This window comes from Suricata suricatta, chromosome 2 (assembly GCF_006229205.1).
Source record: "Suricata suricatta isolate VVHF042 chromosome 2, meerkat_22Aug2017_6uvM2_HiC, whole genome shotgun sequence".
Taxonomy (NCBI): domain Eukaryota; kingdom Metazoa; phylum Chordata; class Mammalia; order Carnivora; family Herpestidae; genus Suricata; species Suricata suricatta.
In genome coordinates, this window is record NC_043701.1 from 21,927,044 (window position 1) to 21,949,766 (window position 22,723).

A 22,723-nucleotide genomic window follows, 5' to 3' on the forward strand; every position below is an offset into this window, starting at 1 on the left:
CAGAGTAACGTCTACAGTAGAGCCTTCTGGAGGGCTCACCAAGACCAGGTGCAAAACTTCATGCTTGACCAGACATTAGTGCCATGTATGCTTTTTGATTTCAGTAGGACAACTCAGGCTAATTCTAGGGTCACTGACGCCTGGGAATATTCCATGAATAACCACTAAGAAGAAAAAAATAGATTGAAAGTGTCCATAGGGTGCCATCTACTGACAGACGAAGAGATGATAAAAGGGACTATTAAGAAATGAATTTTTAAAATTTTTTAGGTTTATTTATTTATTTTGAAAGAGCAAGCAAACAGGGGAGGGGCAGGGAGAATCCCAAGCAGACTCTCCTCCTAATACAGGGCTTGAACCCACAGACTGTGAGATTGTGACCTGAGCCGAAATCAAGAGTGAGATGCTTAACTGACTGAACCACCCAGGCGCCCCAAGAAATAACACTTTTCAAAAGTTTTTATTTATTTAAAAAATTTTTTAATGTTTATTCATTTTTGAGAGAGAGACCGAGAGACAGAATGTGAGTGGGGTAGGGGCAGAGAGAGAGGGAGACAGAATCCAAAGCAGGCTCCAGGCTCTGAGCTGTCAGTGCAGAGCCTGACGTGGGACTTGAAATCATGATCTGTGAAATCATGACCTGAGTGAAGTCGATCACCCAACCGACTGAGCCACTCAGACACCTCAAGAATAACATTTTTTTTAATGTTTAAAAACTTTTTTTAATCTTTATTTATTTTTGAGAGAGAGACAGAAAGTGAACAAGGGAGGGGCAGAGAGAGAGAGAGACACACACACAGAATCCGAAGGCAGGCTCCAGGCTCTGAGTTGTCAGCACAGAGCCCGACGCGGGGCTCAAACTCACAAACTGAGATATCATGACCTGAGCCGAAGCCCAACGCTTAACCGACTGAGCCACCCAGGCGCCCCAAGAGTAACATTTTTAAAGTGAAGATAGCAGTAACAGGAATTTCTGCTGTTGGCCCAGCCATTTCTACATTCGTTCCTTGAGGCTATGAATCATCTCTCCATGAATCCAGGCCAGCTTTTTAAGATCTGCCCAGGACCATGCACTCGGCTTTCTTGGTCCTATTCCTTACTTCAGCTGCCGCTGCTTGCAGACCTCTGACTCCTATCCAGACCTCTCTTTTGAGCTTGACTCATTTCCAACTGCCTTCTAAACATTTCCATGTAATATCTTGCTGCACAGACCTGGAATTCAACACACACAAAACTGAATTTTACACCTAAAACTTGCTTCTCATCTTCTGTGTTCTCCATCTTGGTAACTGGTACTGACCTCCCCACCAGCTGTCCCTAGCCAGAAACCTGGAAGTCACCTTAGATGCTCTTCCCTGTCACCACCACCTGGTCCTGTCCATCTTACCTCCTAAGTCTCCAGCGTGACCTTTCAGTTATACCATCCCTTCGTTTGGTTCTTCCACATTCAGGAGACTTCAGTGTGAAGAAAGGAACACTTACAACTGTCTATACTTTAATGCTTTTATTTATTAAGCATATCTAGTAAGTCCAGTTTTTTAGGTAGTTTTTTCCTAGTGTTTACCAGTAATTACACACATAACTAAATCCCTTTAAACATTTCAAATAATTACTAATTCACTAGACTGCTTATTTTGAACATATCAAACACTGGAATAGATCAGAAACATATGTAAATTATAAAACATATATTTTAATTTACATTAAGCCACTTTCACGATGGGTATTTCTTCTGGTTGCTCTTTTGCCTTCATCAGTTTTTACTGGTATTTTCTTAGGATTGTAGGAATCAGATCAAACCTTAAATTAGAAGGTGATCAGAAGGGCATTGGGATCTGTTTTTTTCCTCCTATGTTTTGTCAAACCTGAGCCACTGGTCATCAGAACATTTCCTTTTTATTGTTAAACCTCATTTGATGTTGTAAAATCCATACCTTTTTTGTTGATCTTAGTTTTTTATAATCAGATGTTCCTTGTGAAATGATATATCTTTTTAAATTGATGGCATCTATTTTTGACATACTTAATTACTTGCAACAAGTTTAAATAGTTTGATAATATTTAATAATATTAGAGACCAAAATCTGGTTGTTAATGATATAATTAATGGTGGACAAAGGTGCTATTGTTACTGCTTTTGTACCTCTTTTTTTTTTTTTAAGTTTTTATTTATTACTTATTTTGAGAGAGAGAGAAAGAGGGGCAGAGAGAGGCGGGGAGAGAGAAAATCCCAAGCAGCCTCAGCACAGTCAGCACACAGCCTAATGTGGGGCTTGAACTCATGAACTGTGAAATCATGACGTGAGCCCAAATCAAGAGTCAGCCACCCAGGCGCCTCTGTCTCTCTTAATAATAAAACTGGAAAAGAGATTTTTCTTTCTTTCTTTTTTTTATGTTTATTTTTGAGAGAGAGAGTGCATGCAGGGGAGAGGCAGAGAGAGAAGGAGATAGGATTCGAAGCAGGTTCTACGCCACTGTTTGCACAAAGCCTCAAACTGAGATCATGACCTGGGCCAAAGTTGGATGCTTAAAGGACTGAGCCACCTGGGTGCCCCTTTCTTTTCTTTTCTTTCTTTTTTTTTGTTTTTATTTATTTTTTTTTTTTGAGAGAGCAAGAATGCGCATATATGTGTGCAGGTGGGGAAGGGGCAGAGGGAAAGTAAGAGATTCTTAAGCAGGCTCCATGTTCAGCTCGGAGCCTGACCCAGCACAGAGCCCCACATGGAGCTCAGTCTCACAACTGTGAGATCATGACCTAAGCCAAAATCAAAAGTTGGACCCTTAACTGACTGAGCCACCCAGCACCCCTCCCCGGACCTTTTTTTAAACAGCCTTCTTGAGGAATAATTGACATAAAATAAACTGCACGTATTAGGCACGCATTTTGGTAACTTGACATGCTTCTGGGCTCGTGAAACCATCACTGCTAGATTTCTATTCAACATCATGAGTTTATATTCATTATCCCAATATGACACTAAATATTACTATGTCCTATTTTTCTTACAGTATGAAGTTTAATATATCATTAAGAGCTTTATAACATTTGGTGCTCCTTCTCTCCATCATTATGACCCCAGTATCTTGCAGGGATTATTACCTTAGATCACTTTAATGTCTGCTGAGCTTATTTTTTTGTATCTCAGTGGACCCCTTATGATCTCTACTCTAAACTACTGCATATTATCTATAATACCACTTCCTCCTTTAAGAACATCTTTCAGTAACTTCTCATCACATACGTTAGTAAAATCGTCTTCTAGTTGCTCTCTACACTTTAACCCCATCTCCTCCTCCTTTCCCCACAGGCACACTGGGTCCCAGTCTGTGGAACTGTTTAGAAACTCCGCACCTGTGCCGTCCTTTGGGCCTTTGCTTTTACACACTGTTGTTGGTCTTCACGTTCAGCTTAGACCTGACTGCTTCCGAGACACCTTTCTTGAGAATCTACTTTTTAAAACATATTCCGAAAATTATCACAGCTCCGTCAAAGGAAATCATTAATTCTTAATATCTTCAAATACTTGAGGAGTTTTATCAGTACCTGTCCCCTGTTGTTCCAGTCACGTCTTTTACTTTTTACAATTTACGCCAATATGATCTTCCAGTTTACCTTGTCCGCAGATCGATTTGGGATGTTGCCGTTGGATGAGCCTGCTGTTCTTGTTAGTGAATTCCTAGATCGTTTTCAAAGCCTGTGTCACTTGGACCTCCAGCTGCCTTCCCTGAGGCCAGAGGACTTGAAAACTATGGTGAGTTTTTCTTAGCTAGGCTACAGTGGCCTTCAGTTGTCACTAGCAATTGTACATGAAGCATTTGTTTAAATGACCAGAGGATTCAGATTGCTGTGAAGAAAACTACTTGTTTTTCCCCAACTGAACTGTTTCCGTCTCCACTAGAAGGACAGCTATTGAGAGTTAAGTAAATTGGTGCCATCGAAACTTCTAGATATGATTCTTTAAATGGCATACACTCTAATTTTATCTTGAGTTGTCACCTAAACTGTGTAACAGAAGATACTGAAATGTGACTTCATATGGTTTATTGCTTATCATTTCCCAAAATACTACAGGAGGAGTTACAAACTCCCTTCTCCCCTGTGAGTGGAAATTAGAAATGCTCTGCCTTGTCTTTACTTTGAAACAGAATATCTAGCGGCCTGTTTTCATCACCCCGCACACACCAAAGACAAGCTTTATTGTAGGAAATAGAAGCTATTCTTTTGTTTCTTCAAGTTGAGAGGCCGTTTGGATTTCATCCAAAGTATTAACCTCTGTGCCTATTTTAAATTTCCCTGTCCCAAGCCAAGGCAGCTTTTTTTTCCACACTGTCCATTCTTTCTTGTTCTTAGTACAAAAGTAAAGACCTTGGCAAGCTCTTGTTTTGTCAAGAAGTAAATTTAGCGTCAGGTCAAGATACAAATAGTAATCAGTTTTCCCTATTTTGGTTTGAAGTTTACAGGTTTGAGAGAAAATCTGCAATTGGTAAATTGCTATTTTGGGGAGAGAAAGAGTGCACACGTGCAGGGAAAGGGCAGAGAGAGGGGGAAAAAGAAAATCCCTAGGAGGCTCCTCGCTGTCAGCACAGAACCCAGTCTCACCAATCTCGAGATCATGATCTGAGCTGGAATCAGGAGTAAGATGCCTAAATGACCGAGCCACCCATACACCCTTGTAAATTGATTTTTTTAAGTTAATTTACTTATTCTGAGAGAGTGAGGTGGGGGAGTGACTGAAAGGAGAGAGAGAATCCCAAGCAGGCTTCTCATGTCAGCATGGAGCCCAACAAGGGACTCAATCCCACGAACTGTGAAATCATGACCTGAGCCAAAATCAATACTCGGGCGCCCAACTGATGGAGCTACCCAGGTGCCCCTGCAATAGGTAAATTGGAAATAAATTAGTACCAAGAAAAGATTTAGTAGTTCTAGGAACACTATTTCCTTTCTCAATCGCTAGATCCAGGGCAATTCAGGAAGCTTCTGTGTAATACCTTAGCCCTGTCCTAGAAGTAAGCCTTCCTTAATGTCTTCATGTTTGGCATTTTGTTCATGATTTTTGCCTTGTACCGTCTAAGTACATCATTATATGTCATTTTTGTGGTTGGAAATTTAAGTTTGCCACCTTGGCTCCTCCACAGTGCTTGACAGAAGACAAGCTCAGTCTTCTTCTGCACCTGCTTGAGGATGAACTTGATCACCGAGCGGACGAGAGAAAAGCTGCAAGCAGATGCGGCTCAGACATCCAAGTGCACATCACAGCCTGTGTTCTCTCTCTGTGCGGCTGGGCTTGCGGGTCAGTCAGGGCGACGTGAACTTGGACAGCGTCGTACACTGGTTTACATCTATCACTGATAGTATTTGGAGGTCATGTAGCTTTCCTGTCAGCAAAGCACACAGAGAAAACCCGAGGGGGTGAGGAGGGGGTGATATGAATCAGTAACAGTTCCAGAGTTAGAACTCGGGAATTCTTGGACACACTTGAACTTTGGGTTTTTTGGTTTATGTTTCTTACTGTCACTTCCCAGCTGGGAATTTGTGCTCCCGTAAGCAGTGAAGCTCCTTTCTATTGATAGAAAGGAAGAAAAATCAGTTGAGTTCATAAAAATTACCAAGCTAGAGTCCTCTGAGCCTCCGTGTTGGTGTTTTTCTTCCAGCTGCTCAATTTAGCATAGACTCCTTCTGAGATAGAGCACTGTTGGAACTGGGACGCCTGGCTGGCCCGGTTGGTAGAGGATTCGACTCTTGATCTCAGAGTTGTGAGTTTGAGCCCCATGTTGAATGCAGAGATTACTTAAAATATTTACATTAAAAAAAACTGTTTGAACCAATCTTGATTTACCTTAAATACGCATTCTTTGATAGATAAAGGACTTTTTAAACTTATTTTAAGGTTTATTTAAATACTCTCTATACCCATTGTGGGGCTTGAACTCACAACCCAGAGATCAGAAATCACCTGCTCTTCTGACTGAGCCAGCCAGCTGCCCCAGGAATATTTTCATTTAAAAGGAACAGGAGAAATTTATAAACAACCTTTAATATGTTCCTGCCTTAGAGATGACACCAAGACCCTTAGTCTTTGTGTAGAGACTTTGTGAGAGACGTTGGAGTTGGGGTCCTGAGGTCAGAGGACAGGGGCCCTGAGACGACACAATTCCCAATCCACTGGACTGTTCCAGAGATTTATTTGATGAGATAAAGCATTCTCCCAAATGATTACACTTAGTCCCTTAGAAATGTTACCTTTTGAGAAAACCGTCTTTTCTCTTCCCACCTAGTTCTTCTCTGGAACCCGTGCAGCTCTCCTTGATAACCTGTTCCCAGTGCACGAGGAAGGTGGGGCTCTGGGGCTTCCAGCAGATGGAGTCCTCCGTGACCGACCTGGACGCCTCATTCGGCCTGACCAGCTCCCCCGTCCAAGGGCCTGAGGGGCGGGCGGAGCGCTGCACTCTGGTGCCTGAATCTCCTCGGAGGATGATGACTCGGAGCCAGGATGCCGCATTTTCCCCCGGCTCAGAGCAGGTATCGACTTAATTGGCTTGTTTGAGGTGGCCTTTTTAAAAGCAGCGTTGCGGCGCCTGGGTGGCTCAGTCGGTTAAGTGTCCAGCTTCGGCTCAGGTCATGATCTCACGGTTTGTGAGTTTGAGTCCCGCTTCAGGCTCTGTGCTGACAGCTCTGAGCCTGGAGCCTGCTTCAGATTCTGTGTCTCCCTCTCTCACCCTCCCCTGCTTACATTGTCTCTCTCTCTCTGTCTTTCAAAAATAAAAAAACATAAAAGCAGCGTTCTTGCAGGCTCCTGGTAACTCAGTCCAACTTGCGCGTCTGACTTCGGCTCAGGTCATAATCTCAGGGCTCATGAGTTCAAGCCCCTCATTGGGCACTATGCTGACAGCTCAGAGCCTGGAGCCTGCTTCAGATTCTGTGTCTCCCTCTCTCTCTGCCCCTTCCCTGCTTATGCTCTGTCTCCTTCTGTCTCTCAAAAATAAATAAATATTTAAAATAATAAAATAAATCAGAGCATTCTTGGGGTGGCTGGATGTCTCAGTTGGTTAAGCTTCTCACCCCTGATATGGGCTCAGGTCATGATCTCAGCGGTTCATGAGACCGAGTCCCGCATCAGCCTCTGCTCTGACAGCGAGGAACCTGCTTGGGATTCTGTCTCCCTCTTTCTCTGCATCTCCCCCTGCTCATGCATGCTTTCTGTGTCACGCAGTCTCTAAATAAATAAATAATCATTAAATTAAAAAAAAGAACAAGCATTTTTGCCAAAAGTGTTGTGATGGGAAAGTTGGCGATTAATGCAGGTGGGTAAGCTTCAGTTCTGACCACATTGGTCAAAATACTGCATGTTTTTATTCACCAGTTGCAATGCAGAAGCTGATTCATGATTTTGTATAAAAATCTATTCTTTTTTGGAGAGTTTAGGTATGTTGACAGTTCGGAAAGTAAATTCTTACGCTTTAAACTGTAAAGTACCCCTTTTCACCCACTTCTAGAAGTAGTTTTTCAGGCCCTGGTCGTTTACACCGTTGCTGTACTTCTCTTACCTCCTCTCTCCTTCAGGCTGAAAGGAGTCCAGGCCCCATCGTCTCTCGAGCCCGGAGCTGGGACTCTTCCAGTCCCGTTGACCGTCCTGAGCAGGAGGCCGCTAGCCCCGCCACCAGAACTCGTCCTGTGACCCGAAGCATGGGCACCGGAGACAGCAGTGGCCTGGAAGTACCGTCCAGCCCTCTCCGGAGAGCCAAGCGGGCTCGCCTCTGCTCCTCCAGCAGCCTGGTGAGTCCACCTGCGTGGGGAGGCCCGGCCCTCCCTGCGCAGCACAGAGGCCAGTGTGGTCCTGTGGCGATGAGAAGACAGCGTGAATAAGTTTCACGATGAGATAGTTGGGTGACCAACAGGAGAAAAATGGAAGAGGCTTGTCATTCGGTTCTTTGGGGCGGATTCCGGAGAGGGAGTGACTGTTTCATGCACGTGGGGCTGGCAAGGCGACGGGGCGGACCTGCTCGGTGCTGTTGGTTTAACAGAGGGAATGAAAGAATATAAAAAGAGAGTGGGCACCACATGGACCGTGCTTAAATATTTTTTTAAGTTTATTTATTTATTTTGTGAGAGAGAGCACAAGCCAGGGAGGGACAGAAAAAGAGGGGGAGACAGAGGATCCCAAGCCGGCTCTGCACTGACAGCATAGAGCCCGATGTGGGGATTAAACTCATGAACCGTGAGATCACGACCTGCACCAGCGTCAGATGCTTAACCAGCTGAGCTGCCCAGGCGCCCCAACCCTGGCAGTGTTTAAAGGAGGCGTCAAGCTGGAAATGTGGGCAGTTGTGAGACACTGAACTGGACAGCTCAGAGCAGTGCCTCCCTGGATTGACCAGCATGATTTCTTTTCCTCCTCCCAGGACACATCTTCCCGAAGCTTCTTTGATCCCACCTCTCAGCATAGAGACTGGTGCCCTTGGGTGAAGGTCACACGTGGCCACGATGCCAGGGAGGATGATGGCCGAACGGAGGCAGCTGCCAGTGCCCCGGCAGAGCCAGGCTGGAAGGCCGTGCTGGCCATCCTGCTGGCCCAGAAACAGTGCAGCCAGCCAGCTGACCCGGACTCCATGGTGAGATGAGCGGCTGCCTCTGTGTGCGCAGCGCCCGCTGTTTGTGGGGTGAGAGGCGGGGGCCGGTCCTGTAATTAGCACCCCGCCTGCCCTTGGCTCTCGTGCGTCAGGTTAGACTGAGTCTGGTTTGTCCTCAAGAGCAGGCGTGGAACTGATTCAGTCTTCCTGCAGTTCAGCATTTGGCATTGCATCAGATTCTGGTAAATTCTTTGTCTTCTCAGCTAACGTGATAAAAAGGAAGAAAGGGATACAGAACCAGAACGAGGTGCAGAGAGAGGCAGCTGCTCCGGCCTCATGTTGCACACCAGCTGCTTTTTCTGTCTGTTGCTGTCACTTGCACGTGGAGCCTGGCCAGCTAACTTGGCCGTCTGAGCACTGGGCCCTGACCCCAAGACTACAGTTGGCCTTCCTCGAGGTGGGCATGTCACCTGGCTCTCCTCCACGGCCGCAGACTGGCGCGCTGAGCCCCAGCAAAGCCCCTGCCGTAGTGATAGCTGCTACTTGCACACGTGGGCAGATGCACACCCGTCGTGACAGCTGAGAAGACCGGGCACGTGTTTGCTCTGCGTACGGATGGGAGTGATAGGATGGTGGGCGTTAAGGAATCATGGAAACTGGGGTCTCTTTCCTTTGCTGGCTCCTTCCCAAATTTTCCTTATTGCTAGTAAGGTATAAATAGAATAGTTTCTGATCTCCGTAGTCTCCAAGGACAAAGTAAAATAATACTTGCCAGTACCCAGGTCCGCAGTTCAGTAGGGTCATGGGATTCTATTGGAGACAGTGACAGCGAGCCCAAGGACGCACATCCGTGCCCTTAATAAATCTGCAAATAAAGGCTTTCCAGGTTTTTCCGCAGGAAGAAAAATCTACGTTTTTCCACTTTAAAACCTTTTGAAAATACATAAAGCTATGTGAAGACAGATGTCTGCACGTAAATTCTTCCGCCTAGATCTTCATGAAATAGTGTACTGGCCATTTTTATTGACTCCCCTCTGTCACTGTCTTACTAACAAGAAATCCCACAGGGTTTTTTATGGGGTTTTTTGTTTCTGTAGTGGAAAAAGTTGGCCTCATAATTGACCCTGGGTTCCAGGACTTTTAAGATCCCTTTTGGTATTTTGTCTTTTAACCTTCCCACAGCTGTTGTGACTGGGAAGTTCAGCGCTTAATGAGGCTACAGAAAGGATCTTCATGTTAGAAAAAAGTTTGTGTTGTTTTGCAACTTAAGTTCCTTTTAACTTTATCACTGTATTAACTGAATTCCCTCTGTCATTAGCAAGAGCTCACACTCCCCCTCCCTGACCCCCAGCCTGGGACTTTTATTTTATTGAGACACTCATCCACAAAGAGGATGAGAAAACCGTGAAAATGTCAAGTGATGTCAGAAACTGGAAGTAACTTTACGGGTTATCTTGCTGGATTATTGTTTATGTTCTCACTGAGACCCTGCGCTCTTTATGGTGCCTCTCCACGGCTGGGAGAGTCGGCGTGTTCTGATTGACTGAGAACTTTTATCTTCTAGTGAATTGCTTTGTCTCCCTGTAACACCATTTCTCAGAATCTCAGATCACTTCCTAGGCATGATCCAGTGGCAGTGAGAGTCTTCCTATTATTAGCTCTACTGGCTAAAAATGAAGCTGAGAAGGCCAGGGTCATAGTTTAAACTCAAAAGAGTCATTTAACTTTATTTTACTCCTTGGCCTTGGATTATACTGTTAACCCAAGCGAGGTATCACATGAATGTGAATCTTTGTTCACAAGAAATCATGAACTAGGGCCAATTCGGCACCATGGATGGGAACCGGTGTGATATGTACGCTGTGCTGATGGTGGGTCAGAAGTGTCAGCCTCGCATACAAAGGTGAGGACAGATGCAGATACTTGGAGGGCGGATGCAAGCCGTGTGTCTGACACTCAGAGCGTGTGAGCAGCAGTGTAACAGGAGAACGCAGGCCTCTTGGTTTTTAGTCTGGTTTTAGGTGCATATTTTGTATACAATATAAAGTAACAGGTAATGTGAAATCGGTTTTACTCAGTCCTAGACATACTTAGATCATTGTGGGAGGAATTCACAGACCAAGCCTTAATGCTGTCACCCATTTTTCATCTCTATAAGAGAATTTAATCTCTAATAATGAGCTTTTCTACCTATAGAGTCTCTCTGAGAAATCAAGGAAGGTTTTCCGAATATTCCGGCAGTGGGAATCCTTATGCTCATCCTGAAGATATGCCAGCCCTTCCTGGAGAGAAGCGGAATGAGTGACTTTGAGAAATAAAGTCTGAATTCCCTTTTGGTCAGCCAACGCTAAGTTTTTCTCCATTCGGGTTTAATCATACGGACCCCTGTCCTTGTAAAAGGCAGTGTCCCTCTGTGTGTGCCCGAGGGAAGCCTGTTTCCGTGCCGGGATCGGACAGGTGAAGGACAGCAAGCCTGGTTCTGCTGGGGAGTGTGGAGTTGTTCAGCTACATGGGGTACCGAGGACTTGAGCACTGTTAGTGTCTTTTAGTACGGGTCGGTGTTTTGAAGACGCTTCTGTCCCAGGAATATGACCATATGTGTTAATAAAGTATTCATTCAGATTCTTACTGCTGGAGAGTCGTGTTTCTCCATGCCTCTGGGTGGTTTTAAACAAGGCAGACGCTGAGGAAACATCAGCGGAGCCGTAAGCAGAATCAGGCTGCAAAGCCTGAAATTTACTGGCGATTCTAGTCAGAGAGATGTTTCTAAGCCAGCGGGTGTGCGTCATGTCACCAGGAGATCTCCTGACGTGTCACAGTGAGTGGCAGGCTGTCCCTGTTCTCTGTTCACTTTGCAGATAACAGAGTGACTAGGATAAGGGAGCAAGGTCCTTCTCTCCCTGTGCCCTCCTAGCACATGGCTCCCCCGCGTGGGCCCTCCGGCACCTCCACTGCTGCTGGCCAGCATCAGTCTCTGTGGTGGAGAAGATCGACCCTGACCTGCCCCATCCAACTAAGACTGCCCACTGATAAAAGGACCACGAAAGCTAGAGAAAGTAGTTGTTCTCTGAAAGGTCATATTTTCTTTTAGTAACTGTGTTTGGTTTTATGACTCACTTTTTAAAAAATTTTTCTTTAATGTTTGTTTATTTTTGGGAGAGAGACAGAGAATGGGGGGTGGGGGGTGCAGAGAGAAGGGAAGACCCAGAATCTGAAGCAGGCTCCAGGCTCTGAGCTGTCCACACAGAGCCCCACGCAGGACTCGAACTCATGAACTGCGAGATCATGACCTGAGCCAAAGTTGGACACTTAACCGATTATATCTCACTTTTATACTCAAGTATTTTAAAGAAAATAAGACCTCCAAATATTCTACCCCTGCTAAACTTCAGTTTCCATGTTTAAATACATTTTTGAAATTTTCTTTACCCAACAAAAACTAATAATCTCTTCACATCATCTAATACCCAGTCCATCTGCAAAATTCCTGGGTGTTCCCAATGTTCTTGGTTTGTCTAAACAATCCAATTCAGGATCATGGGGGTACATAAATCTCTTTAGTCTGATGGACAGTCACTTTTTTTATGCATGTCAGGTCTTTTAATTTGTCATTTTTCAGTCTTAATTTTTAAGAGGGTAAATTATGTTGCTATCTCTTCTAGATGGAGCATCTGTCAGTGGCTGAGGCCAGGAGAGACTCCTTCCAGGTTATTCTGTAAGGGGTGCTCTTTTGCCTTGGGCGTGAGTATGCACTGTCAGCCCCTGTGGTCCCTTAGACAGGCACGCTTCCGGGCAGCTCCCTGACATTCACGGAAATGAGCCTTTGGGCACAGGGTGCAGGCCCCTTGCCAGCGGGTGACTGAGTGAGTTTGCAGTCTGCTCTCTGGAAGCTCCTGTCCTCTAGGTCACCACTTCAGGAGTGGCGTAGGACCACTAACCCAAGGTCTTTAAGGGACTGCAGCCCTAATTCCAGTTATAGTAATGTGGGTAAATGTTTTAAAGAGTCTTTCCACTGCACTTTTTTTTTTTTTTTTGAGAGAGAGAGAGAGAGAGTGCATACACTTGTGATCTAGGGAGGGGTAGAGGGAGAGAGAGAAATTTTTTTTAATCTTTCTAAGTTTATTTATTTTGAGAGAGCACACATACACACACATGAGTGGGGGAGGAGCAGAGAGAGAGAAGGAGAGAGAATCCCAAGCGCTGTCAACACGAGCCCGATGTGGGGCTTGAACTCATGAACCATGAGATCATGACCTGAACCGAAATCAAGAATCAGACTGGGGCACATGGGTGGCTTAGTAGGTTAAGCATTTGACTTAAGCTCAAGTCATGATCTCGAAGCTCATGTGTTCGAGCCCCCAGGTCGGGCTCTGTGCTGCCAGCTCAGACCCTGGAGCCTGCTTGGGATTCTCTGTCTCCCTCTTTCTCTGCTCCTCCCCTGCTGGCACTCTTGTGTCTACCTCAAAAATAAACATTAAAAAAATTTTTTTAAATAAAAAAATCAGATGTTTGAGCCACCCAGGTGCCCCAAGAGAGTATTTTTTAAATGTTTGTTTATTTTGAGAGAAGCAGAGCAAGCACCACGCTGTCCACACAGAGCCCAATGCGGGCGAATGGCAAGATCATGACCTGAGTCGAAATCAAGAGTTGGATGCTCAACCGACTGATCACCCACGAGCCCCTCACTGCAGTTCCCTCCAAGTAGTCACATTTCTTTAAAGTAGACAATGTTCCACAAGTTGGTGTGTGTGTGTGTGTTGGGATAGACTCTCTGCAATTCAAGAAACACTCAGTCTCCTGCATGTGCAAGGCCCTCCACAAGCCCTTGCATAATGCAGAGGTAAAGCGCTGCCTGCTTCCTGCCCCTGGAGGAGTTTATCACCCAGGCTGAAAGTTAACATTTATATGCATCTGTTGCACAAGACAGAGTGGTCAATACTCTGGAAGAATTACTAGAAAAAAAGCAATGGGCGCCTGGCCGGCTCAGTTGGTAGAGCATGTGACTCTCTGATCTCAGGGTTGTGAGTTCAAGCCCCACACTGGGCGCAGCGCCTATTTAAAAAAATAAATTCTCATGTATGGAATTGGAGAGAATTTTCAGGAAGGTATAGATTTGAGCGGGACTTGGAGATGAGTGGGAGATACAGGCTCTGTGAGGACTAGGATCTTGACCCTCTTTTTTTTTTTTTTTTTTTTTTTTAGTAAACTCTACCCCCACACATGGGGCTCAGACTCCTGACCCCAAGATCAAGAGTCACATGCTTTACCAACCGAGCCAGCCAGGCGCCCCATTGTCTGTCTTGTTTATGATCTCATCACTTGAAACTGCCTGACACTTAATGAAATAAGGACATTTGAGGCTAAAGGAATGTTGTGAGCAAATGAGCAGAATTTCACATGTTCCTGGAAGAGCAGGTGTTCTGTGGCTGAGGAATAGAAGAGAGAGGAAAAGAGAATAAAACTTGGGCTTATTAGAAGTCTTGTATGTTACACTGAGGAGTGTGGTCTTGATTCTGTGGAAAAGGGAAACCATTGAAGAGTTTTTGAGCAGGGAAATGACACTTGTGCTTAGGAAGATAATGGCGGCGTGTGTGGATAGCACGCATTAGGGGAGATGGCAGGGACAGTGGATGGCCTGACGGCAATGTCAGGACAACTTCAACATGAACAGTCAGGGCGTGAAGGAAATGGAGGAATCAGGGGACCTCAAGGTCTGTGGCCAGCCATTCAGGATCAAGAATCCAGGTGGGGAAGGAAGAAAATAGTTGTATCTTTTGACATTTTGAGTTTAGTATCTGCCTAGAAATGAGGTTCCAGAGGACAGAAGAAGAGCATTCAGTATGTTGGAGTCAAGGTCATTGTTTCAGATGTCTGCCGTCTAGAGAGCTGCGCGCAGTGAAGCCATCCGCCTTGTCAGCCCCTGTGACTGCGTCCCCGAGGCCTGAGGCTACCTGCGACTTTCTGGTGCGTCCACTACTAGGCCAGACCGAGTGCACTTCCAAGTGGTCAAGGGTGTTCTCAGACGGCGTGACGATTAACTGCATGTGTCAGCCTAACTGGGCCGAGGGACGCCCAGAGAGCAGGCCAAACAGTCGTGCTGGACCTGCCTGTGGGGTGTGTCCGGAAGAGATTCACTTTGGAATTGGTGAAGAGGTAAAGACCACCCTCACCAGTGCCAGTGGGGATCATCCAGTCCCCTGGGGGCTTGAACAGAACAAATACGGGGGAAGGGTGAATGCTTTTCGCTTGAGCCACGACATTCATTTTCTGTTCGTGGACCTCGGACCTCCTGGTTCTCGGGCCTTCAGGCTTGGATTAGAGCTGTAGCAGCAGCTTTCCTTGGCCTCCGGCTCGTGCGAGACAGAGCAGGGGACTCCTCGGCCTCTGTGGTCGTGTGGGCCAGCTCCCATCATAAATCCTGTGCGCACGCACATGTGCATGTGTCTATCAGTCAGGGTTCTCCAGGGAAGCCAAACCAGTACTATATATTTATAAATTTATAAACATACAAGTAATATACATTATTACACACACAGAGAGATTTCTTATCTATTTGTATTTATTTTTTGTTTATATATTATTTATGTATTTATAAATTTATAAACATATAGTACTGGTTAGTTTCCCGGAGAACCCTGACTGACGAAGACGGCATTGAGCTCATGAGCTTCTTCACAAAGCCGCTGTTCTCTTCCACACGTTAGGACATCGTTTCACCCTGGGCTGTTACTCTCGGTCCTCTTGCGAGTTCTTCCTGTAACTCTTTTTGGTTGATGGCCTCTCTAGAAACCCACTTTCCCTGATTTAATTATTTAAAAAAAATTTTTAGAGTTTATTTATTTTGAGAGAGAGAGAGACACAGCGTGAGCAGGGGAGGGACAGAGAGGGAGAGAGAACCCCAAGGAGGCTCCACATCGCCAGCACAGAGCCTGACACAGGGCTTGAACCCGCAACAACAAGATTGTGAGCTGAGCATAAAATCAAGAGTCTGGGCACTAAACCGACTGAGCCACCCAGACCTACCCCCCCACACACACACACGCACACATAACCCCCATGATTTGATTTTTTATTTGAAAATACAATTTTTCGGGCTCAGTTGGTAGAGCATGCAATTTGATCTTAGGGTTGTAAGTTTGAGCCCCATGTTGGATGTACAGATTACTTAAAATCTTGAAAATACCAGTGTTTCTTCTTTCGGCACATCCTTAAAAAATTGTTTTTGTTTGTTTTTTATTTTTTTTTAATGTTTTATTTATTTTTTTATACAGAGAGAGACAGAGCATGAGAGGGGGAGGGGCAGAGAGAGAAGGAGACACAGAACTGGAAGCAGGCTCCAGGCTCTGAGCTAGCCGTCAGCACGTGAGAACTCACGAACGTGAGATCTGACCTGTGCTGAAGTCGGACGCTTAACCGACTGAGCCACCTAGGCGCCCCTAAAAATTTTTTTTTTAATTTAGTTTTGAAGAGAGAGAGAGACAGAACAAGAGCAGGGGAGGGGCAGAGAGGGAGACACACACAAATTGGAAGCAGGCTCCAGGCTCAGAGCTGTCAGCACAGAGCCTGATGCAGGGCTCAAACTCACAAACCGTGAGATCATGACCTGAGCCGAAGGCGGACACTTAACTGACCAAGCCACCCAGGCGCCCTTCGGCAGACCCTTTTAAAGAAGATAATTACCTAAGGACACCTGGGTGGCTCAGTTAAGCGTCCAGACTCTTGATATCAGCTCAGCTTGTGATCTCACAGTTGTGGGATCAAGCCCCGAGTTGGTGGAGCCTGCTTGGGATTCTCTCTTCCTGTCTTTCCCTGACCCTCTCCTGCCCTTACGTGCATGCTCACTCTCTCTCAAAATAAATATTTTTTACAAAGATAATTGCCTAAAATTTCATTTTTTGTTGCTTTCCCACCCTCCAAGGTCACGTTATCAACCATCACGGTAGGGAATTTTCCCGCTGTCTGAGCCACACCAGGCAGCTTATGAGGGGGCTGTGTAATCTCTGCGTTCGTTGTCTGCCGGCAAACGGAACTTCCAGGGCCTTCCTAGCTACTTCGCGGGTGAGAGCCTTCTTTTGCAGTCTTGGTGCCAGCATCAGCGTGGGTGGCCGGATCTTGGAGACCCCCTGCTATTCCAGGTTGTTGAGACTCCCTCGTTTGGCCAATCCTCCCTGCCTGCGGACTCTCTTTTTACTGTTTCTGCCCACAAGATCTCTAGGATTGCGTGTTTTAACAAAGGTTGTGCTTGCCATCCAAGTAGCTGCTGTTCTCACAGAGGGAAAGATCGAAGCTCCATGACGTCTGACAGTAAGTGCCATTGGAACAGTTAGAACGTGCCAGAGCTGGAGTCAAATCCGACACTCTTCTGGCCTTTCCCTGGTCATACAGCTGGGATAGCTCTCAGCACGGTGACTCTTGATCCCCCTTTCCCGAGCACAGGGCGAGCTCTGCCCCTCACAGCTGAAACGAGCATCTTGCAGCTGCTCACGGGGCGCCGGTATCCAGAGTGGGTCTTTTGTCTGGCTCTTCCTCAAATTTAGCCAACTATAATCGACGCAGCAGGTGGAACGTGCTGTTTGGGGGCTTTCCTGGGGGCTTTCGTCCTGTGTCCAACCCTGAGGCCAGTCGTGGCTGCCTCAGAGCCAGCTTTTAAATCCCTCCCACCCTGTTCCGTCTTAGCAACAAAAACAGCTGCACGTATGGCTCTACCAGCAGCAAAAGTACAAACGCTTCCTCCTCAGTTTTCCTTGCTATTTTTAGTTTTATTCCTACGCTGGGTTTTCTTTGGCTTCATGTAGCGGTCATCTGGGTCGGCCGCTACATGCCTTCCGAAGGAGCTGCCCCGTCTCTAATTAGAGGCCACTCGTTCCGTCTGCTTCCCGGTCTCTCTTCTCTCTCTCTCTCGGCTCTTCAGCTAAAGGGTTGCTGCTGGGTGCTGTTTTTCTTCCTGTGGTGCCTCTCTGGTCTGCTGTGGACCTAAAGCCAATTAGGAAGAGCCAAGTTTGCATGGAGGTCTGTGGGGAGGAGCAGCAGGCCATGGAGACTTGGCAGTTTAACAGATGATCCAAAGGTTCAGACGCTGTAATAGTACACTGTTCGGCTTTGTGTCTTCACTTCGGTCAGCAGCCTACCACGATCCCCGTAAGGGGGCTGGGGGGGTGGAGGGGCCTGTTTCCCACAGTAGGCGAGGAACAACCCTCCAGAGGATGGGAGAAGGAGCATACAGGGTCCGACCAGGAAGGGGTTCCAGGTACACCTCCAGGACCCTGCAGTTCTCATGAGGAAACCACGGCCCAGAGACAAGAAGGTCATTGTTCGCTGCCGTATCCGCTTCCTAGTGAGGCTTGTCCAGCCGGACTGGGACCAAAGGAGAAGGAAACGCACATGCCAGTGCCTGGGTGGCAGGGTGGGTTTCGAGCCATTGTGAAGGGCTGGAGAAGCAGAGACTGCAGCTGGGGCCCGCCTCTCTCGTGCAACCTGAGCCAGAGGAGAGGAACATTCTGGAACAGGAGGACCCCTGGAAATTGAATTTACTACTGCTAGAGATAGCGATCATTCCCTGTAAGTGGTATTGGTGCCCGCCACTCTATACACGACCTGTTTTACCTCGTTGAAGCCTGAGAGGACAGTACAATTACTGTCTCTACTTTACAAGGGAGGAAATTAAAGCAGAAGTTCATTGCTTTCCTGACACTCTGCTCTCTGCCTCCTAACCAAGAGTGTAGTTCAGAAGAGGAAAAATGATGTATCGGAGGGCGTTCAGCATATGCTTACTTATCATGAACGTAACTTAAACTTCTAACACTTGAAGAGTGATTAACTCCACAGAGCAGAAGTCAATGGAGCACAGTTTGAACTATTAGAGTGACTGTTGTAATAAATCGGATGCGGTGCAGAAAGTTGTTTGTGATGTACGTGAAAACGGTCAAGGGCGCGTACCTCCGCTGTGGTTTATATGGCCACGCCTGGAAAACTTGAGAGAATGAGAAGTTAGTGTATTAAAATGGGATATGTGATGTTCTTTGGATTTTTTTTTTTAATTGTCTCCTTAGTCTTTATGATTCTATAGTCAGTAGTCCGTGGCCTAGCAAAGATTTCTGGTGACTCTGTGTTCTCTCCAACCCCAGGTATCTGAGTTTTCATGCTTTGTTGTTTTTCCTGTTCTGTTTTGTATGCCTTTGCCGTAAGGTCGATGAGAAACAACAGAGGTAATAGCAGTAAGTGACAGATAGAATAATAATAATAAAGCTTTATCTTGAAAGTTGCCAAGTAATGTATCACCTCATTGTGGTAAATATTTTATGTGCCAACAAATCTACAAAAACCATTTTTTGTAGCTTACTAGCTCCTAGTGGGTATCGGTTTTCATAGTTTATAGTCTGGGCAGAACGGTTACCTGTTCTAAATCCTTTGGTAAAGGACACAGAGGGAGCTCTGCCTTCTTCCCCCCACCCCTTCCTTCCATTCACCTTCAGCTCACCTTCACTCCACTGGGGACTCTCGTCAGTCCTTTTCTGAGCTGAGTCTCTTCGTAGCTGTTAAAAAAGAAATGGCTACACACCCGTGTTCGTTGCAGCATTATTCACGATAGCCAAGAGGGGGAAGCAAACTAAATGTCTGTGGACAGACAAATACATAAAGAACATGTGATGGAATATGGAATATTATTCAGCCAGTTTTTAAAAATGAGGGGTATCTTGTCCTCACTACAACACAGATGAACCTTGAGGACGATATGCCAGGTGAAATAAACCAATCACAAAATGACAAAAGTGTGTGATTCCTCTGTCATCTAAAGGAGTCAGACTCAGAAACAGAAAGCAAAACGTGGTTACCAGGTGCTGGGAGAAAGGGGAAGTTCAGTGGTGTGGAGTTTCAGTTGTGCAAGATGAAGAAGTTCTAGAGACCATGCACAACAATGTGCATGTGGTTAACACTACTTTACTCTAAAAAATGGTTAAGGTGGTATGTTTCGTGTCATGTGTGTTTTTACCACATTAATGAAGAAAAGGCCACTTATGCAGAAGCGAGCCACCACTTGAATTCTGTCCTTCTAATCCTTCCCATCTAGGTTGGGGCCGCATTGTCCATCATCCCTTTCCTTTCTGTTGACGTGCCTTGGTACATCTATGCTCTGAGACCCTCCGGCTGTGCCACGGTCTTGGTCTTCCGTGCATGTCAGTTACTCCTCTCATAAGGGAAGAAAGTGGGTGTGAAACCTTTTGTTGATTCAAGGAAATTATATGTCAGTGAAAGGCGACTCACCAGATATTAAGCGACTAGAAACATCTCCCCTCCTTAACCATCATGCTATGTCCAGAAGAGCTGAAGTCACGGCAGCCTACTTTGAGAGTCAAGATCAGGTGTGTGGCCTCCGTGCGGGGCAGTGATGCAGCAGTACCTGCCGTGGCCACTAGATGGCGCGCATGCACCACATCTGACTTTCTTGCACGCTTTCTGAATTCTCAGAGAGACAAGACCAACCTTGGCTCCCCACTTTATACCAATCACTAACAGAGCAGCAGTGGCAGACATTGCCGCTCTTCTTTTCTCAAGTGGCTTATTTTTATTTTCAGCATCAGTCTTCCATTGTCCTTACTTAGCTACCAAACTGATGTTCCTAAAGCTGCCTTGTTTCTACCATAGGCTTGTACAGAGATGGAAAAGGAGATGGACTGAAAGCATGGGAGAGTCGGTAGGGGGAGAGAGAGAGAGAGTGTGTTTATTGAGGAGCCAGAGAAGGAAAAAAAAACTTAAGGTCAGGGTTAGGACCCTGTGTCCAGGATTAGAGGCGAGAGGAACATGGATGAGAAGCAGATTGGAACAGGAATTCAGCTGTAAGAGGAAACCCAGGGGATGATAAGCCATTGGCAGGGACATCAGCACACATGCGGTAGCCCTCCTGAGAGGACTTCCACTTGGAGCTGGGTCACCTCAGGGTCAGCCCACAAAGTTAGGCAAGCCATGAGTGACGCTTTGAGGCCATGTTCTTAGGGGCACGGACCTGAATGGTGTGTCATCGTGGCCACGGTGTGGCCTGGACCCAGCAGATAACCCTTCTCTTGCCAGGATTCCAAAGCCTGTGACTAATAATAATTAACCCTGACTCACTAGAACACCGAGCACAAAGAGGTCATTGTCTCCACTGAATCCATTGGGGAAACTGAGGTATGGAGTGGGGAAGCAGCTTTGCTCCATTAGTCAGAGGCATCAGGCCACCGCACTGATGTAAGGCCCTCGAGGCCGCCCTGGACAATCAGGAGTAAACAATTCCAATGGGCTGTTCAGAGGACAGGCAGGGCCTTTCCTCGGTGCTGTTCCATGTGGACCGGAGCCGTAGAACTAGGAACTTCCGGTTGCAAAGACTCTTTGGCCCAGTCACCCCTCCAGTACCTCTGCTTCTACAAGGAGTCTGGAGGCCAGAGTGCCAGCCCAGACCACACATGGGTGTTGTGAGTGGGCCAGGCCTTGCATCCTGAGGTTCCCTGTGCCGCCCCCTCGTCCACCCCGATGACAGCAGAAGGGAGGCAGGATTGTGCAAGTTACGAGCGTGAGCTCCAGCTCAGGAGTCTGGGCTCCAATTCTGGATTCGTTGCCTACCACCTGTGTGCCTCCGAGCCCCAGTTTCTCCATCTATAAAATGAGGCTAATGCAAGTAGCTATACCATAGGGATGTTTTGAGAAGCAAAGTAGATATGTAAAAAATGATACCAAAAAAAAATGTAGCTGGGGCACCTTGATGGCTCAGTTAAGCATCGAGTTCGGCTCAGGTCATGATCCGACAGTTCATGAGTTCGAGCCCCATTTTGGGCTCTGTGCTGACAGCTCAGAGCTTGGAGCCTGCTTTAGATTCTGTGTCTCCCTCTCTCTCTCTCTCTCTGTGCCCCTCCCCACCCTGCTCTGTCTCTGTCTCTGAAAAATGAATAAACCTTTAAAAAAAAAAGTAGCTAAATTTTTTTAGTATTATTTAAATAAGGCAGGCATAATCCTTAGCTGTGTACCTGACCACTCACTCGGCTCCCCTACTGGCTCCAGCCCGGTGTTCTCCATTTTCTCCAGTTTGCCTGGCCCGGGTCTCCTGAGAGAGGGGAGCAGTGAAAGGACAGGCGTTGGGCGAAAGAGACATACCAGCGTTTCTTCACATTTCTCTTACTCCAGAGTAGGCTCTTTTAGCGTAGCAGCCTCCGTGACGTCATCGGGGAACGCAGGTGCTGCTGGCTCAGCTCCAAGCCCAGCTCTAGAAGCATCAGAAAGCATCTTGGGCAACAAGGCACAGACCAAGATAACCACATTCCTGCCCGTCTCCTCAGGCCCTGGCTCCGGCCCGGCAAGCCCGCCCTCAGAACGAGGACAGGAAGGCTAATTACAGTCGTCACCCTGCTGGAGAAGCCTGGCTTGTTTGTCCAGCACAGCTTACCTGAGTCATCCAGCCTGTAGCCTCCGGCCACCTGGGCCTGAGCTCGGGCCAGCAGGCTGCCCGGAGTCCGGAACCCCTGCGTGCTCACCCCGGGAGTGCCAGCCCAGCCTGCCTCTTCTCCCCCCTCCAGAAAGCAAGTCGAGACAGTTTGGCCGGGCCAGGGCTCATTCTGGGGCAAGCAGAACCAGAGCGGAGGCCTCAGGGCCAGCCTTTGGAAGGTCGCCTCCGTGGATCAGAGATGAAACCAGGACTTAGAGAACGGCCAGGGCGCCAGCTCCCTTGCCACCTCCATGTCACCCGCCAGCCTCGCCGTCCAGCTGTTCCCTGTCCCCCACTCAGAGGTCCCCCCAGCACTACCCGGGCCAGCCCACAGGCCAGCTGAGGTCCAGGCTCAACTCCCACGAGCTCAACCTCAGGTTTTCCTGAGGTAAAATGAGGAAGAAAGTAGGTGCTTTTTATTTCACAAAACTTTTTATTTTACTTTTTTATTTTTATTTTTATTTTTAATATTTTATTTATTTTTGATACAGACAGAGACAGAGCATGAGAGGGGGAGGGGCAGAGAGAGAGAAGAAGACACAGAACAGGAAGCAGGATCCAGGCTCTGAGCTAGCTGTCAGCACAGAGCCTGACGCGGGGCTCGAACCCACGAATGTGAGATCTGACCTGAGCCGAAGTCGGAACCTTAACCGACTCAGCCACCCAGGAACCCCTTATTTTTATTTTTATTTTTATTTT

At 46.8% G+C, this 22,723-nt stretch overlaps 1 protein-coding gene across 1 annotated transcript in view; it reads left to right on the forward strand.

Moving 5' to 3' along the window:
• ZC3HC1 (zinc finger C3HC-type containing 1) overlaps nucleotides 1-11,199 on the forward strand; it is a 16,873-nt gene extending 5,674 nt beyond the window's left edge. The window contains exons 5-10 of the mRNA XM_029923523.1: nucleotides 3,625-3,752; nucleotides 5,140-5,294; nucleotides 6,280-6,523; nucleotides 7,565-7,777; nucleotides 8,404-8,613; nucleotides 10,768-11,199. Of these exons, the coding sequence (XP_029779383.1) occupies nucleotides 3,625-3,752; nucleotides 5,140-5,294; nucleotides 6,280-6,523; nucleotides 7,565-7,777; nucleotides 8,404-8,613; nucleotides 10,768-10,836 (1,019 nt within the window). The 3' untranslated portion in view covers nucleotides 10,837-11,199. The remainder of the gene's footprint in view (nucleotides 1-3,624; nucleotides 3,753-5,139; nucleotides 5,295-6,279; nucleotides 6,524-7,564; nucleotides 7,778-8,403; nucleotides 8,614-10,767) is intronic.
• The last annotated feature ends 11,524 nt before the right edge of the window (nucleotides 11,200-22,723 follow it).